We start from the raw sequence: 17,055 nt of genomic DNA, 5'->3' as shown, positions 1-17,055 counted from the left end.
TGGTTTCAACGTAGGTCTAACTAGTGAGCATGAGAAAACCAGACATGTCATAAGAATGATTTATTACATATCAGAATCAGAAAAAGGTACATAGAGCAACAGCAGCATGAATGCAAAATAAAACGTCCATTGTTCGGTTATCAGATCAGATGTCAAGCCTTTCCTCCATCTCCTTTATTTTTCTTGCCTTTCTTCTTTGGGGAGCTGAAACAAGGATAACATAACTAAATTAATATACTGCTCTGAATATGTTCCTGAACCACAATCATGTAAGACATTCAAACATGTTCTGTCCATCACCGATCACAGCTCACTGACTGAATCCAGTGTAGGACTACATTTATTTATTTAACCTTTATTTCTCCAGGTGAGTCCCATTGAGACCTTTAGCCTCTTTTTCAAGATGATGATGGAAGGTTTACACAACATAGAATAATGCAAATTGGACCACATCCCACACAGATTAACTTACTTCTTTGGCTTTGAACCCTTTTTCTGAGATTTCTGCTGGTTTGTTTTCTGCATTTTTCTCTTTCCCTGTTTCTCTACACCTTTGCCCCCCGTTGTGTTAGACGCACTCTGAGTCCCAGACTCTGGCTTCCCAGAGGCCTGCTGGGATTTCTTCTGCTGCTGCTTTTTTGGTCCTTTGGCGTTTCTGTGCATCATGGAGCGTGGCGTGGTGGAGATCGTGGCTCTGTGGGGCGGTTTCTGTTTGAGCCACCTCTTCAGTTTACTGGATGGAAAGAAGAAAAAGACTCACCATGAGAATCATCATTATAAACAAATGAATTATCACAACACGTGGTGAATCCACAACTGCACAAAGACCTGCTGAAACAACACAGATTCAAGCAACTGCTTATATGGCAGTACGCAAACATGGAGTCACTCCTCCATGGCGTGCCACTGGATAGCGAGGTTCAAGGAGGAGGATTTGTACCCTTTGATCTTCTTCAAGCCCATCATGTAGTCCGGTACGGGACAGCCTGCCTGCTTGATCACGTTGGCAATGCTGAGGAAGATGGGACAGACATGTCGTTGATACAATCTCCAAACACCTTCAAGTACCACTGAAAAACCCTGCACTGAATTTCTACACAATTTAAAATAATTGTAGTGTTGTCTACCTGCGCAGCAGTGGCTTGTCATTCTCTGTGAAAAAGGTCACCGCTTTCCCCGTGTGCCCGGCTCTACCCGTGCGTCCTGACAATGGATGACAAATAAAATCCACACATTTTAAAACACACATCCTCTCAGTCCCAGAAACAGTTGATAAGAGACAGATTGCAGCGAGAACTGACCGATGCGGTGGATGTACTCCACGGCGCTGGTCGGGAAGTCGTAGTTCAGAACCAGGTTGACTCCTTTGAAGTCGATTCCTCTGGCCAGGATAGCAGTGCAGATCAACACCCAGATATCGCCAGAGCGGAAACTCTTCATCACGTTGTCCCTCTGGCAGAAAAACCAACACATCGCACCCAAGTCAGGTCCTGACGTCCCAGCCTTGTAACAGTGCCCCTGTCAAAAATGTGTGTGGTTGTGTCTCTCTACCTGTTGCTGTGTGCGATCTGCATGGATGACATCCACATTGATGCCCTCGTAGACCAACTCATGGAAGAGTTCTCGCGCTCGATCGATGGACTGTACAAACACCAGCATGGGGGGCATGAAACCCTGAGAAAATACAAGAAGACCATCATTAATGACTCCCATCTTCAGACCGTCAGTTCTAAATCAGAGTTGAGATATTCAACCAAAGGGACCCCACCTTTTTGATGAGGTCCCTCACTGCCAGCAGCTTGCCGTTCTCAGTCCCCACAAACAGCAGCTCCTGCTCCACCGACTCCACCGCCGTGTTCCTGGGGACACACGGATCGGACGGCACAGGTCACCATGGGCAAATGCCGAGGCACACGTCAAGTACGCCCGGACCACGACATTACACCCGGACCACCACATGACGCCTGGACCACCATGTTACCTGGACCAGCACATGACGCCTGGACCACCACAGTACACCTGGACCACCACATTATGCCTGGACCACCACATTACACCTCCTGGGCCCCACATTACGCCTCCTGGACCCCCACATAACACCTCCTGGACCACCACAGTACACCTGGACCACCACATTATGCCTGGACCCCCACATTACAGGACGTGACCCGGAGAGCGACCGGAGAGCTTTACCTTTGGCCCACGTTGACAGAGACGAGGTTGTCGAGGTTCAGTCGGCACCACTGCTCCACCTCCGCCGTGCACGTGGCGCTGAAGAAGGCCCTGCGCACGCGGGGACAGGAGCAGGCCAGGAACAGGGTGGCCAGCTGATCCCGGAAGCCCCTCTTCCCACCCTCAAACAGCTTGTCCGACTCGTCCACCACCAGCCACTCCACCCTGGAACACGCAGTCGGATCCACATGCGTGGGGTTATTGATGCCCTGAAATCCCCTCCCCCAGGTTCTTAGCCGGACCATAACGCCACCAAACCCGGACCGACCTTATATCCAAACATTGCCATTCAACACCCTACACCTACACTTTACCATCTAACCTAAGACCACTTAAAGTCATTGTAGGCCGAACCACTGGAAAAGCCAGTTGCTCCCAGTTGGAAAACTATCGCTAAGCAACGCGCTAGGTAGCCTAGCTTTGTTATGAAACCAGATTGAATTCAAGGTTGTACTTGGTCAGGTCAAGGCCGGGAGGATCCTCTTCAAGAAGGTAGATCAGTCGATTCGGAGTGCTCACAAGGATATCTGGAAACACAAACGGAGGACAGGCAATAAGCTTAGAAAATATATTTTCTCTAAAACTTAAGTTTCAGATCAATGTCCAAGTAGGCCACACATTCCAACTACAAGAACCTATTACATGTTTCACTAGGCACCGTATTGTCAGTAGCAGAACACATTCCACTGTTCCTCTTACCGTATTTTTTACTCGACTGAGGTCCGTATTTCTTGGCTGCTAGGGAGGCCTTGTCGATGATGTGAACTCTGAACCCAAGACCGTCTGACAGGCGAACCAGCTCTCTGTGGGTCTAATGATGGCAGAAAATGAGGTTGCTTAAACCTATGTCAAGATACAAACACATACCCAGAGCTACAGTATCCCCCTCTTACAGCTCATTAAGCCATGTGGGTTTCTAGGGTCCAGGTAATTTGTGAAAGTGATGGTGTGGTCGGGTGAAGTAGGTACCTGGCTAGCCAGCTCCCTGGTGGGAGAGATGATGACGGCCCTGAAGCCCTTATTGGCTGGTTGCTTCAGGTGAGCCAGCAGGGGTAAACAGAAGGCGAGCGTCTTTCCTGATCCCGTTGGAGCGCAAGCAAGGATCTCCCGGTTCTGGAAGCAATAGGAAACAGATTCAGTCCCCACGCATCAGACCATTCTAGTTGTTGGCTCCACTCAACCTAAATAATATGTCGTTCACACACCCGACCATGCCGTCAGTCGTCCATGGCAATAAGCAGTTTGTCTAGCTCAAGGACCCAATGGAGCCGAGGTGGGGCCAGGTGTATGGGACCAACCCCATCCCAGTGTTCTCTCAATTTTCCTGTAATGTTCTGTAGCATTCTGTACTTGGATGTGTCCCTAGAGCGCTGCTTACATGCATCATCAGGGGAATTGCCTGCATCTGGATGGGGGTCGGAGAGCTCAGGCCGGCTTCATGGAGATTCTGAAGAATTTGTGGGTTCAGGCGGTACTCAGTCTGCAGTTCCTCAAACGTGCACACCGGTTCAGGGACATCCGTGCCGTGCACGTATATGCGATTCTGATTGCGAGTGCGGTTGACCTGAAATAAATAATTTTAAAAATCATGATATGTAGAGGGAATTAGAAAGAAGGCTTTCACAGAATTGAAATGTCTCTTTGGATACAAATTGACCACCAAATGGCTTCTATATATATATATATATATATATATATATATATGTATGTATATACCTTTTCATTATGGAGGTCTTTAAGTCTCTTCAAAGAGGCCCTCTTCGTTCCATCCTCCTGCTGTTGAGGTTTTCCTTCAGAGGACGTTGTCCAGCTGATTCCATTAGAGCCACTACTTTCTTGTGGTCCACCAGCTACTTCACGAAATACATGATTATTTCAGAAGGAAAAACAAAGTGTTCAGCCAGCACTAAAGCTTGTCAAGCCAAAACGATACAGTCCCCAAATAACGCTTTCATTATATATTATGAAACGGTTGATTGTATCAACATTCTTCCTGCTCCAAGATTAAACGTGTTATTCTAGGGGCCAATATCATTTGTCCAGTCTAGCGGACTGCAATTGCAAAAAGACAGCCTGCTTAGCCTTCCACCCAATAGTGTTAATGTTTACCTTCTGTGTCAACCTTGATACCACTCTTCTTTTTCTTCGACTTAACAGTCAGGTCTTCTGGCTTTCTTTTCCTTTTTTCTCCAACTTCACTTTCCTCCTCTGCTTCCTCACAAGGAGCAGCATCCTGGGGTTCAGTCTTACTGCTTGAGCCTTTCCCAAAAAAGTCAATTGCCGAGATCTGATCGGCAGTCGAGTCTTCTCCCTGAGAGCGCACTATCTGTAGGAGACGACATGTTTCCTTACATTTGTGAGTTTCGTTTTAATGTAGATACCATCACAATAATATTAGAGTAAAACTGTTTCACCTAAACGGTTGTGATACAACGTAAAGTATGAGAGCATGCGCTCCCAATGTCTCACATATAAACCAACTCCACGACTGGACTAACTGTTATTGTCATGGACTATTTGTCATTCACCAAATACAGAAACGACCGGCACATACCTTAAACCGATCTGCGTCTTTTCCAAATCTCTTTAAATCAAATTTTGCTCCAGCGCCAAGCTTTCTGAACAAATCCACGGCGTCCATTCCGACAGCGTGGTTTGTTCTTCAGGCATTACTAGTCAACATCCGGATCATGCATTCTTGATGTAAACGTTGCCCTCTTGCGGACACTTTATGTACAATCCAATCATTTACAGCAATTTGCATTTATATTTTTTGGTCATTGATTGCATTAAATGTAAACATGTTTGACAGAGAGCACAAATAAATCAGACATTTTTATTTGTGGAAATGATTTAATGATTGAAATAAAAAACAATCAAATAAATACTACATAAGACGTCTTCAGAAGACAAGAACATACAGTCTTCCGTTTAAAGACTGAACATACTTTATGAGTCTGTGGCTATATATTGGTTTCATTCTTGGCTTGTTGCCCTGCTGTTAACTCTCTGGTCCACTGTGACTTCAATCTCAAGGTGCATCACGCCTTCACAAGACTGAGGGGGAATCATAAGCTCGGCTCGGCTGAAACTGACAACGCAAGCTCCAACTCAGCACTGCTCTTAAGCAAATCCTCTAGATAGTCCACAACCCTCTCCCTCCCGCTCTCCCTCTCCGCCCCTTCAGCCTCCCCCTCCCCCTCCCCCTGCAGCTCTTTCAGCCCGGCCAGCGTTTGCTGGAGGGCTGTGGTTCTCTGCTGGACAGTGAGGCCTTCCGTCCCGCTCTCCCCCTCCCCCGCCGTCCCTCTGTCTCCCCCCTCCCCCCGCAGGTAGCGGAGGAGGTGCTCTCTGAGGGCCCCGCCCTCGTCCCCCGCCAGCGCCGCCCCCAGCGCGGGCATGTCCTCCCATTGGCTGAGGCTGAGCAGGTGCATCAGGGCCTGCAGGAGCGTCTCGCGCAGGCTAGCACAGTAGCGGTACTCCAGGAAGTCGTGCGTCTCCTCGCTGTTCCTCAGCGCCGTGGCCAGCGAGTGCCACACGCTGACGAACCTCTCCACGTCGCCGTAGCAACTGCGGCGTGCGGGCACCGAGAGCGCGGCGGCCGACTTGATCCGCACCTTGAAGTTCTTACAGGAAGTGACCACGGTGCACAGCGCGGAGAAGGCGTCTCTGGACCAGGGGGCGGAGTCTAGGCGGAGACAAAAGACAAGAGTGTGGATGTCAGTGTTCGGGTGATCCTAATAAGGGATAAGTGCAGTTAATCATACAGCACTTGGGAGCATTGCCATGGAAACGACTTTTTATCCGATGTTGACTAGGTAACCATTTTGAACAAATCCCACCCCTGCATCGTGATAATCCTTCAAATTTCCCAGGTTTATACTTACCAAGTGGCAAAGCGGGGTTTCTGAAGGCGTTTCCCAAGGCATAACAGGCGTTCCATCGGACCTTCATGGTGGCCTCTGATTGGACGGTCTGCACCAGAGCCCTTACAGCCTCCTCCAGAGGGCGTTGGAACACTGAGCGAGTCAGCTGACCATACCGCAGGAAGTGGAGAAGATTCCCCAGTGCACGCACAGAGTTACACTTTACCTGAAACCGTCAAATAAGGACAGGGCATTTTATATGATGGATAGGTTTCAGGTATTCTACTGATGGGCATAGTCTGTGTTAGTCAGCATTTTGCCAAAATGTTGTTGGTTACAACCCCAATGCCCCCAGTCTACCTTTGGGCATCCTTGCGCAAATAGCGCAGCTGCTACTTACTCCATAATGAGATATACTTTAAAGTGGCTTTGGATAAAAGCGTCTGCTAAATGACAAAAACGGTAACAGTAGTAATACGCATCACAGATCCCCCTTGGACCCCCATGTTATCATGAAATGTAGTCTGAAATAACAGTAAAGCATCAACCAGATATTTAGTGGATGTTAATCCAGCCTCCGCTCACCCGGTCCTTGTCAGCAGAGGCCCGGGTGGCGGACTGCAACATTTTCAGCAGCAGCATGTCGGAAAGTTCCTCCTGGAAGTCAGTGCCAACACTCTCCCTGAACCAGGGAACAATTCTGAGTCAGTCATTTTATTCAGGACACATTAGCAGCAATCCCTCCCCCTCCTCCACATATAATGAAGCAGAATTGTTCCAATAAAGACTATTTACAATATGAGTCTTCTCTTGAAGTTCCTGAATGTTTCCCTACAGATTGGCAATATGGCAATAGTGCGAATCAAACTCGTTAGGTACCCTGGCATTGTTAACACCAGTTCAGTTAGATAGTACCAATGTGTGGAAACGTTGGCAATAAACTCAGAAACTGATCGTTTACATCTAAACAAAGAGTGTGGCGTTTTACAGAGGGACCATCAGCGTGTAGAAACTTAATTCTTACATGTTGACAATAAGCGTGTCTGTGAGGTTGCCCAGCGACCAGGCAGCTTTGGCTCGGACATTTGGCGATTTATCCTCGAGCGCCATTAGAATGGTGTTAGCTGTGTCGGCCACGAACATCACATCCTGCATACAGAGAGAGCATTGAATCATCATGCACAACATATTTTTTGAATGGCCAATCCAAAACTAATTTCATCGTGCAGTACTTGCAGGTCATGCATTGAAATCAGAGCTTGCTTGGCAGTAAAACTGTGTAGTGATATTATCACATCATTCGATTTTCAGATTAACGCCTGGCCGTTTCAATGCAGTCTGACCTAGGCTTAATGGTTAACAACGGCAGCTGGCAGCACACTCCAGCATCTTGAACCACTTCAGGATTTAACATTACGCCACGGCCAAATATTGACTTGATACACAGATAAACATCTTAATGGGCTTCAAAAGGCACACACCAGGACTAAGATGTATACAAGGTAACCCTGTGTGAGTGCATACTATGGCTTAATGGGTTTCTCTCCAACCTCTAAGGAGGTTATAGGATATTATTTTTTAGGTGCTGCACTGATTCTCATATCTCAGACAAAACCAATATCTAGACAGCCTTTGTGATGGAAAAATTCATATGTTGCTACCATTTAGTCATAAAGGCTTTGGTTTCCATTCTGTGTATTGTCTTGCCATCCTGCTTTTCCTCAGTGTCTTCTACATATTTGTCTTTGTGCTTGGTTCAGCCACCTCACCAGTGATCGATGTCATCAAAATGTTAACCCATGTGCTCTGGTCAGCTGTCCTACCTTCCTCCTCAGAGTCAATCAAAATGTTTACCCTTGTGCTCTGGTCAGCTGTCCCACCTTCCTCTGTGGCATCTAAATCTGTTTCTATGTGTCTTTTAGCTAGGTGCTGTCTTTCTTGGCCAGAGCTCATTTGTAAAAGAGACTACTGTCTCAATTTGACTACGCTGGTAAAACAAAGGATTAATAATAGTAAATGTAAACCCTTTTCTATGGTTAGCCGGCATACCTTCCTTAGAGTCAACCAATAATGTTAACCATCGTGCTTGGGTAAAACGGTCGCAAGGGAGAAGACATCCTCTTAGGCACTCTTCTGCTTGATGAGAACACAGGCAACTCTGTGTCTTGGGTAAACATTACTTGATTTGCTTATTGACATCTGCAATGTGGGAAGGATCTGAAACGGTATAAATAACTGTCAAACTGTATGTCTGGACTCACTCTGCTAGAGAGGAGTCTAATGTATGCATGCATTAAACCTAGGATAATTGTCTACAAGTATTGTGTGCTTTTTGCAGTTAGAATCTCATCTGTCCTAGACGCAATATCTGTTAAACGAAATTGCCACAACACCTTTTAGGTGAGAAAAGACTGCATATTTGAGCAAAACTTTTCTATCCAACTGAAGAAAGAGCAGAGCGTGGGCCAGACCCCGCCTGGTGTGTGGAGGGTACCTCTCGGAGGCAGGGGAACAGGATGTAGACCCCAAGAGCCCGCACTGCCGCCGCCTTCACCAGATAGTTCTCACTGTAGGTCAGCCCCAGCAGCACCGTGATGCACATCATCTGGATCTTATCCTGCACACACAGAACACACATTCAATCTCCTCATTCCACACACACACACAATCTTATCCTGTATGCAATACAATCACATTATGAAACCAAATTCAACTTTTAATCCAGCCGTGGACCAACGTCATCATTATAATACAAAACAATACCAATAAATGGTAAATGGACTGCATTAATACAGCTCTTTTCTAACCAGTGGCCACTCAAAGCGCTTTACAATATTTCGTAAGATTCACCCATTCATGCACACGTTCACACATCGACGGCGGAGTCAGCCACACAGGGCGACAGCTAGCTCGTCAGGAGCAGTCAGGGTGAGGCGTCTCGCCCAGATGCACCTCGACACTCAGCTAGGATGAGCGGGGGATCGAACTAGCAACCTTCCGGTTTCCAGCCAACCTGCTCTACCTCCTGAGCCACATGCCGCCCATGTGTTACAAAACGTATACTCCTGCAACAACACAACCCTCATGGTATGTTGTGTTGTTACACACGTGTGAAACACAAGGCGCTCACCTCCAGCTGTGTGAAGGCCAGGGGGAGGATGGAGGACAGAGCGTCACACGCGCTGGTCTGCAGGGTGGGGTGATGCTCACTCTGGAGGGCCCCGTTCAGCGGCCCCCGGAGGACCTCGGTCCAAAACGCCACCACCTACACACACACACACACTTTCATTTTAATCAGCAGCTCCAATAGTAGCAGCCTTGAGTATTGTAATGACCTATGCTCATGCAGCATGCCGAGTACACTCATGACCACAGTATTGTAGTGACCTGGCTCATGGGCAACCGGGCAGGCAAAGGGACGGTGCTCTCTGGTCGGTTCTGCTGGATGATCCCCGTGCCCAGCTCATCCAGCAGCTACACAAACATGATCAGAGCAGCACACGTTACACACGTGTACATCCACAGGCCACACAGGTCAATTGGTAAAAGACAACTTTCCAAATGAATAACAATGTGATAAGCTAGGCTAAGTGCTATCCTAGGTAATATGCTACGGTGGTAGCGGCCCTACCTTGGTGCCATGGAGCTGGATGGAGGGTTCTGACTCCTGGAGACATCGAGCGCTCACCTGGCCCAGCTCACTCACACACACCTGGGCCAGACAGAAGTAGCCCCGAACCAAGTGGGCAAGAACCTGTAGCGCTCGCGTGCACACACACACACACACACACACACACACACACACACACACACACACACACACACACACACACACACACACACACACACACACACACACACACACACACACACACACACACACACACACACACACCTGTTAAACACACGCCCAAGTATATTTATTTCACACACAAAAACACAAACACAAACAGGCCCCACCTGTAGTGCCTCCAGGCGGACGGGGGAGGGCTCGGAGGCCACGGCGGCCACGGCGGCCCCCGTCCCGACCGCCTCGCCGTCCGACTGCTCCTCCCGGGACTCCGTCACCAGCTGGATGCACAGCTTCAGCAGCCAGGGGGAGCCAGACTCCCCCCCTTCCTCCACCTCCTCCGCCGGGGTCTGAAGGCGGGGGGAGCGTCCACGGGAGCCGGGCGTCTTAGACGGCGAGGGGAGGCCCTCCCTGTGTCTCCAGCTGAGGGCGGAGTCCTGCGGCGTGCCCACGCCGCTGCCGCTGCCGCCGCCGCCGCCGCCGCCGCTGCCCTCGGGCTGCCGGAGGAGGAGCTGCACCTCGGGCAGGGGGGCCTGCGCCGTAACCATGGCGCCGTAGAGGGTCAGCGCCGAGACGCGCACGTTCACGTCTGTCCAACACAGAGAGAGAGAGCGAGAGCGAGAGACAGAGACAGAGACAGAGAACAACCCCCCGGAGGTTATAGGTGCAGCCTGTTGCCGAGGCAGCGGGTGTGACAGCATCATGGCGGTGTGGATGTGAAGGCGTACCTCGGTGGCGGACGTAGGGCCGCAGGTGTCTCCAGAGAGGACTGAGCAGGCCGGGGCGGAGGCGCTGGTAGGGGGCGTTGGACACCAGGTAGGCCAGACACTAGCACGGAGAGGCAGGCGCGCACGTGCACAAAACAGATGTGTTAACCAAAAATAATGGTGATATCATGCTTTTTCAACTTTCCCTTTGCTTTAGACTTAAGACATATGTATACATGTTTTATGTCTGCTAAACTAGAAAAATCAAAGTCCGAGCCAGGAGTATTCGCTCACACTGTGAATGCCCCACAATAAGTGCGTGAAACTGCTTGTTTGCGCTCAAACTTTACTTCCGTAACAGAGTGATGTCAGACTGTGCAGTGGGCGGTGCTGAAGTGCAGAAGTCACGCCTCCCGGCTACCCGCAATGCTTACAACTTTTCTGGGGGTTTGAATTTGCCGACACACGCAATGCGTTCGACCAATCGCAACAGAGTGGGCGTGCTGACCAATCACAGCAGACTGGGCTACTCAGGAGGGGGGCCTTAAAGCCACTAACGTTTTTGAAAGATGCTGAAATTGTTTTTTGCAGAAATGAACAGTGTGAGAATAATAAGAGTTATTTTTAACATGCAGTAACCCTATTTCAGTAACACCCCCAAATGCAATGCAATTATAAACCCTAAAAAAGCAGGATCTTTAAGAAAGATTTTTTGAACGTAGTCAAATGCCCGCTTAAGCCCAGCTCTGCTTGTAGACTAGACTAGACTAGATGTCTGTGTCTGTGTCTGTGTCTGTGTCTGTGTGTGTGTGTGTGTGTGTGCGTGCGTGCGTTCACCTTGATGACCTGTGTGAGTGTTTGCGCCGAGGTCTCGGCCAGCAGGGCCAGGGTGAGGCAGCGGTGCAGCTCCCGGATGGTGGCGGCCAGCGACAGAGAGAAGGGTGTGAACGAGGTTCGGGGCGACACCGTGTCCTCGGCCACGCCCAGGAACTGCCTCGACCCGTCCAACATGGCCGACAGCACCTGGAGCGCACAGGCGCGCACCTGAAGGGCAGAGACATCCGACGCACGTCGCATCACTACCACACAAACAACGCCACCTGAGGCAAGATGACCTCGCCGGATCCTGTTTGGTAGATGTGTGTGCACACCGATGATGTCATTACAATTATGCACCAATGGAGAGGTGACTACTGTCCCTTCTCATAGCAGAGAGAGAGAGAGAGAGAGAGAGAGAGAGAGAGAGAGAGAGAGAGAGAGAGAGAGAGAGAGAGAGAGAGAGAGAGAGAGAGAGAGAGAGAGAGAGAGAGAGAGAGAGAGAGAGAGAGAGAGAGAGAGAGAGAGAGAGAGAGAGAGAGAGAGAGAGAGAGAGAGACCTTGGGTGAGGAGTCCTTCAGTACGATGCTAAGCAGCGTGAGCGGAGGCGGCCCTGCCATTGGAGCATCAGGGATGAAGGAGGACCAATAGCCGTACAGCATCCTCTTCTCCACGCCCCTCACTACCGCTAGTAGACAGTGGAGGGCGCTCTGCCGCACACGCCCATGGTACAGCCTGCGGGCGAAACAGGGCAAACACCAAGCACACGTAAACAAATAAAGGACGATGAAATTTTTCTCCAAGATTTTGATTTCAGATAATGATCTTATGATTTGATAAAAGATAACACCTAAAACATCATCACACACAAGGTACCCCCCCCCCCCCCCACACACACACAGTCATGTGACTTTCACACAAAACAATGTAATAAAACGGTATGAACGTGAGCACCTGAGTTTGGACTGTGCACTGCCTTCTAGATCGGAAAACTCAGAGTCAGAGCTGATTCTCTTCCAGGCGGGATAGAGGGACGTAGTGGAGGGTACTGTGGAGTACTCTCCCCCTCCTGCTGCTCCTCCTCCCCCTCCTTTGGGAAGCAAAGGGACCGCCATCTCTCGCTCCTCTTCGTCCCCATCGTCTCCTCGGTTCACCTCAGCCTTCTTGCCCTTCCCCCTGGTCTTCTTTTTATTCTGGATGAGACACATGGAGTCCTTTATCACAGGGATCCAGGCTGATATGGAGCCTCACCACAAAGTACAGCCAGGGATAAGAACTTCACGGTTCACACTGGACAGGACTGAATCCATGGGGGATTATCCAACTGGGCCAGGGAGTCCCATTCTACAGTAAGGGAAGTCTCTCTTGTGTGATTTCACATGACACTCTTGGATACGTTCCATTCATTTTTGAAAGCACAGAATAAGTAAACAAGTATTAGTCGATCATATAGTTACTAGTAACTAGTAGTCATCTTGCAACACACTGGTAGTCGACTACTCAGGAACTAGTAGGCATCTAGAGTCATTACTAGTAGGTGTCTAGTAAGGGTCTTACGTTCGAGGCTTTGCCTTGCGTGGCCGCCTCCTTTGGTGGTTCTGGGGGCTTGGGTGTGGACGGGCCTTCATACTGAGGAAGAGGAGCAGCGTACAGCACAGACGGCCACTCAACACTCACCCCTGGAGTCCCCTGGAACATCAGCCTCTGGAAACACACAGAGTCACCGATCATAGGACACACAGCACAGCCAATCGGAAAACACACAGCACATCCAATCAGAAAACTGACAGTGTAACCAATTAGAAAACACACACCATTACCAATCACAAAACACACAGCACCTCCCGTAACAGCCACACTGCATTGGAAGGCTTACCTTTAGTGTGGCTAGCAGAGGGCCGACCTCTTTCCCCCACTCCAACCGCCACTTTCCCCCAGAGAGACAGCAGTACAGCCCCTTCAGCGCCCCCTGGACCACCTGGACAGAACACACACATCTCAATCACATCTAATAAACAGGCTCTCTTTTGAAAACCTGACCATAGGCGACAGTCCCTACCGCACTGTACAGGAGCTCATCACAGCTGTCGGGTTTGGGTGCCTGCAGGGATTTGAGGAAGATGCTGTAACATTGGTTCCTGTATTTGTCCTCCAAAGACAGCTGACCAGGGATCCTACAAATACACACATGCTTATAAATGGCCATGTGTATAACAACAACATGGTAGACAAACTATTGGTAACACACACACACTTAGGCAGTATTGTAAACCACCACTAAAAAGCGCTGTATAAATGCAGTCCATTTATGGAGAGCCACGCTCGCACCATAAATGCTAAGTAAGATGTGCAGGCCCACCCGAGGCAGATGTTGGTCATGCAGGAGATAGCCACACGCCGTAACTCCAGATCAGGCTGAGAGGGGGCGCTGAAGAGCAACAGGAGTCCATCCTCGCCCAGGAGCCTGTGGAGATGCTGTGGATGAGAGATTCATCTGCATAAGCCCAGACCCATGGATAGACCTGGATACCTGGATAGATCTGTTTCTATTCTTATCAGTCTGAACATCGCTTTGATCCTTTCAAAGAATTTGACTCAAGTCTGATGTCTAGCATGTTTTTAGCATGTATCCTGTGTCATATGCAGTTTCCCGCTGTCCAAATTGTACTTAAAAAAAAAAAAGGTGTTGCTTTGGACCGCCTACCTTTTGGCATTGAGGTCCATTCCCATACAGAACACTGGAGAGAGCCAGCAGCACTTCTGTGTGCGTCCACTTACTGCAAACGCTCAACGCACGGACAATGTAACTCACTAGTGCATGGAAGGTTGGCTCATCCACGATTACCTGTATACAGTTTAACAGGCACATGGATGAGATCAATTATTATCCCCTCCTCCACATTGTATGACAGGACTATGTGATCTGATGGGTCTTTACAAGTTACAAGTTTACAATAATTACCTTAAGCTGATTAAGTAGATGGTGTACGAATTGGCAGAATTTGATGACAAGATGCTCGTTGCTCAGGGTTACGAGAGCGCATGCGTGTCGAAGCAGGATACACACGTCCTATGGGATGATCAAAGGTATAAAAGGTCTTTCATTTCAACAATAGCACTGCTTGAAGGATTAAACCCTGGGTTAAGATGTTGTAAATCATGTATCTGCTTAATAAACAGGGCTTGACATTGCCATGATAATACAATATATTTAGTTTATATAGTTTAAGGTGGGCTCGTAGCTTAATGTTTTTTTCAGGGAAGGAGGGGGTTGAGGAAGGGTGAATCAATAGCATCCGAGACCCACAGAGTGATTCAGAGAAGTTTGAGATTGATGGGTATAGGCTTGAAAAGTTACAGGTTTGTAAACAGAACTTATAAGACCAGGGGCCTCATGTACAAAGCTTGCTTACGCACAAAAAAAGCTGCGTAAGCAACTTCTCACGCAAACGTTCGGATGTACAAAGACTGACTTAACGTAAGAAAGTGCGGTTTTCCACGCAAACTAAATGCCTGGCTTACGCACATTTCTGCTGCATTTTGTCAGTTGGCGGCACATAGAGGCAATGCAGCGCAACAACATTAGGCCTACGCGATCACGAGTCATTAAGTAATATTGCAATATGAGGCTAGTTCAAAGTGGATTAGAACGTCGGGATGCGTGATCTTAAATGCACTTCAATCATGCGTTATTGTTGTCGAGACGCATAATGTGACACAGTTGTTAGGCTAAACTTAAACAGACCCATAAAACTAAATTGTCAATATTGGAATTAAAAGGAAGCCCCAGCAATATTATTTTCAGTGATGGCTTGTTTATTAAACGTTACATATTTTCCGGACCACGCATGACATATGATCTCTCTTCACACATTTGTTGTGAAATTCTTGACTTCAATATTATGTTATGTTGAGTGGCGTAAGCACAAGCCATTGTTACTTAAAATCAATCCATCAATGAGTCGGCCAATTTCGAATGATGTACATATTATTGACACCTTGGGTGTATGGATAGAACCTATCGTCAGAATACATCCAAATAAATGAATATAAAAGCATGCGCAAAATGTGGCAATAATCGATAGGTTGACAATGGCAGTGTTGGCCTTGTTAGAAGATGGTCGCATTCGAAATGAACGGGTGTTACGCGACTATTATGATTTTTTGGTCAAAGAGGAGCCAATCCCAAATCACAGCTGCCACCCTTTGATCAAATAGGGCGATCTCCCTGACTCCGGCCCCGCTGCCCGTCTGACCCACGCTTCTCCGGTGGGCAGACACTTTTCTTTTTACGTCCACCTTGATGTCCGACCACTTTCGGCTTTCCGCCCCAACCTCATTGACAGACTTGGCAACGTTTTCCCACACCAGTTTTTTTGCTTTTGGTGCTGATTCCGGAGGAAAGAGAGCCAAACAAGATCTTATTTCTGGCCTCTACCTCCGAAATCAGCACCTCCACCTCGCATTCACTAAAGTATTTTTTTCTTCTGTTCTCCTAACGAGCGCACTACTGCAGGCCTATTTGTACGAATTAGCATATTAAATGAGGGAGGAGACTGGGCGGAGAGTCGGGCTCGTGCATGTGCGCTCAATTTCACGTTAATTGGGATGTACAAAGAGAATCTGCGTGAAATCGTGCTTACGCAAGGATTGATACATCCGGATATTTTTGTGCGCAGCACCTTTCCAGATTTTGGCGTCCGCAAAGTTTTAGTCAGAAATCCACGCAAGTCTTAGTACATGAGACCCCAGGTGTCTTGCACTGGTTCACGACCATGAGCCAAGAAATACACACGCACCACAATAAACACAAGAGTAGAAACGCCCTATTTAACACAATACCTGCTTGTCACACCAAAATGAGTTTGGAGCACGTCCCATCATGCATTGATGTCATGTAATGTTCTAAAAATATCAAGCACATACAAATCATGAATCAGGGGTGATTTGTTACCTCTGGGCGAACATTGATGCCTGGGCTGAAAGTCTGGTAGTAGTTTTCTGAGATAAATTGGTCAAATAGCAAGTTCAGCTCTTCTTTCAGGTTAACAGAGTCCACTCGCAGAGATCGGAGTTTGGAAGAACACCGGGCAAAGTGTACGCCGGGGTCCATAGAGTCACTGGCATGGGGGGTAAACGGTACAGCATCAGCGGACAGAGTTGTGGGGAAAAAGTCAGCAGCATCTTCTCCTACCGGCAAAACAAACCGCGCTGCCATTTTGTCAGGAAGCAAACATGCGGTAGGGAATGTTCCCCTTCCGGGAGCATGTCATACAAGCCCAGTGCTGCCCTCCATCGGCAGCTCATTTATTTCTAAGATTTATTTTTGACGGTTTGATCCTTTTATTGTAGCGTAAGACATTAAGGTATGGGAGATAGAGGAGATGCCATGCAGCAAAGGACTACAGGCAGGAATCGACCCCGGGTTGCTGTGGTAAGGACTGGGCCTTAATGGTACGCGCTCTACCCTGTGAACCACCAGCAGACTTTAGAGTAATATTTTATATCAATTGAGAAGTATTTGAAAATAAAAATTATAGACAGTTTTAGAGCAAGCTTAGAGCTTTAAATATACAGAAACTGAACATGAACCAGTCTTGGATTCAGGGTCCAGAATGGACACCCAGCCGGAATTTAGGAGTTACAT

The 17,055-nt window shown here is 48.3% G+C and overlaps 2 protein-coding genes across 3 annotated transcripts; both read right to left on the bottom strand.

Annotated features, from left to right (window-relative positions):
* Positions 1–55: 55 nt before the first annotated feature.
* On the bottom strand, positions 56–4,880 carry ddx52 (DEAD (Asp-Glu-Ala-Asp) box polypeptide 52). 2 transcript variants are annotated; one of them, XM_084473998.1, is made up of 15 exons: positions 4,787–4,880; positions 4,342–4,558; positions 3,949–4,085; positions 3,611–3,796; positions 3,202–3,345; positions 2,932–3,043; positions 2,687–2,759; positions 2,194–2,397; positions 1,769–1,859; positions 1,552–1,674; positions 1,302–1,452; positions 1,128–1,203; positions 941–1,012; positions 473–733; positions 56–204 (listed from the first exon to the last, which is right to left on the bottom strand). In XM_084473998.1, the coding sequence occupies exons 1-15, from the start codon at positions 4,871–4,873 to the stop codon at positions 153–155; spliced, it is 1,986 nt and encodes a 661-aa protein (XP_084330124.1). In that variant the 5' UTR covers positions 4,874–4,880; the 3' UTR covers positions 56–152. The 2 variants fall into 2 exon arrangements, with proteins under 2 accessions (XP_084330124.1, XP_084330125.1); XM_084473999.1 differs by having other exon boundaries at positions 3,949–4,082.
* A 204-nt stretch (positions 4,881–5,084) lies between these two features.
* heatr6 (HEAT repeat containing 6) lies at positions 5,085–16,626 on the bottom strand (the record flags this gene model as incomplete). Its single annotated transcript, XM_084474099.1, has 20 exons — positions 5,085–5,917; positions 6,117–6,321; positions 6,681–6,777; positions 7,120–7,244; positions 8,590–8,712; positions 9,226–9,360; positions 9,483–9,569; positions 9,727–9,849; positions 10,056–10,474; positions 10,614–10,713; positions 11,430–11,636; positions 11,969–12,143; positions 12,363–12,601; positions 12,966–13,112; positions 13,285–13,386; positions 13,468–13,582; positions 13,768–13,883; positions 14,113–14,253; positions 14,371–14,478; positions 16,363–16,626. 20 exons carry the CDS (start codon positions 16,624–16,626, stop codon positions 5,301–5,303), a joined length of 3,645 nt encoding a protein of 1,214 aa, XP_084330225.1. The 3' UTR covers positions 5,085–5,300.
* Positions 16,627–17,055: the final 429 nt, after the last annotated feature.

The sequence above is a fragment of the Micromesistius poutassou genome, assembly GCF_964030765.1.
Source record: "Micromesistius poutassou genome assembly, chromosome: 10".
In the NCBI taxonomy this organism is placed as follows: Eukaryota; Metazoa; Chordata; class Actinopteri; order Gadiformes; family Gadidae; genus Micromesistius; species Micromesistius poutassou.
Note: the sequence above shows the minus strand (reverse complement) of the source record. Positions and strands in the feature narration are given on the sequence as shown.

Coding starts and splice junctions, on each gene's coding strand:
- ddx52 (XM_084473998.1), bottom strand. CDS start 4,873: ATGGACGCCGTGGATTTGTTCAGAAAGCTTGGCGCTGGAGCAAAATTT. Junction 3,346..3,610: donor CAATTCCCCTGATGATGCAT/GTAAGCAGCGCT, acceptor TATTGCTTCCAG/AACCGGGAGATCCTTGCTTG. Junction 2,760..2,931: donor TCAGTCGAGTAAAAAATACG/GTAAGAGGAACA, acceptor TTGTGTTTCCAG/ATATCCTTGTGAGCACTCCG.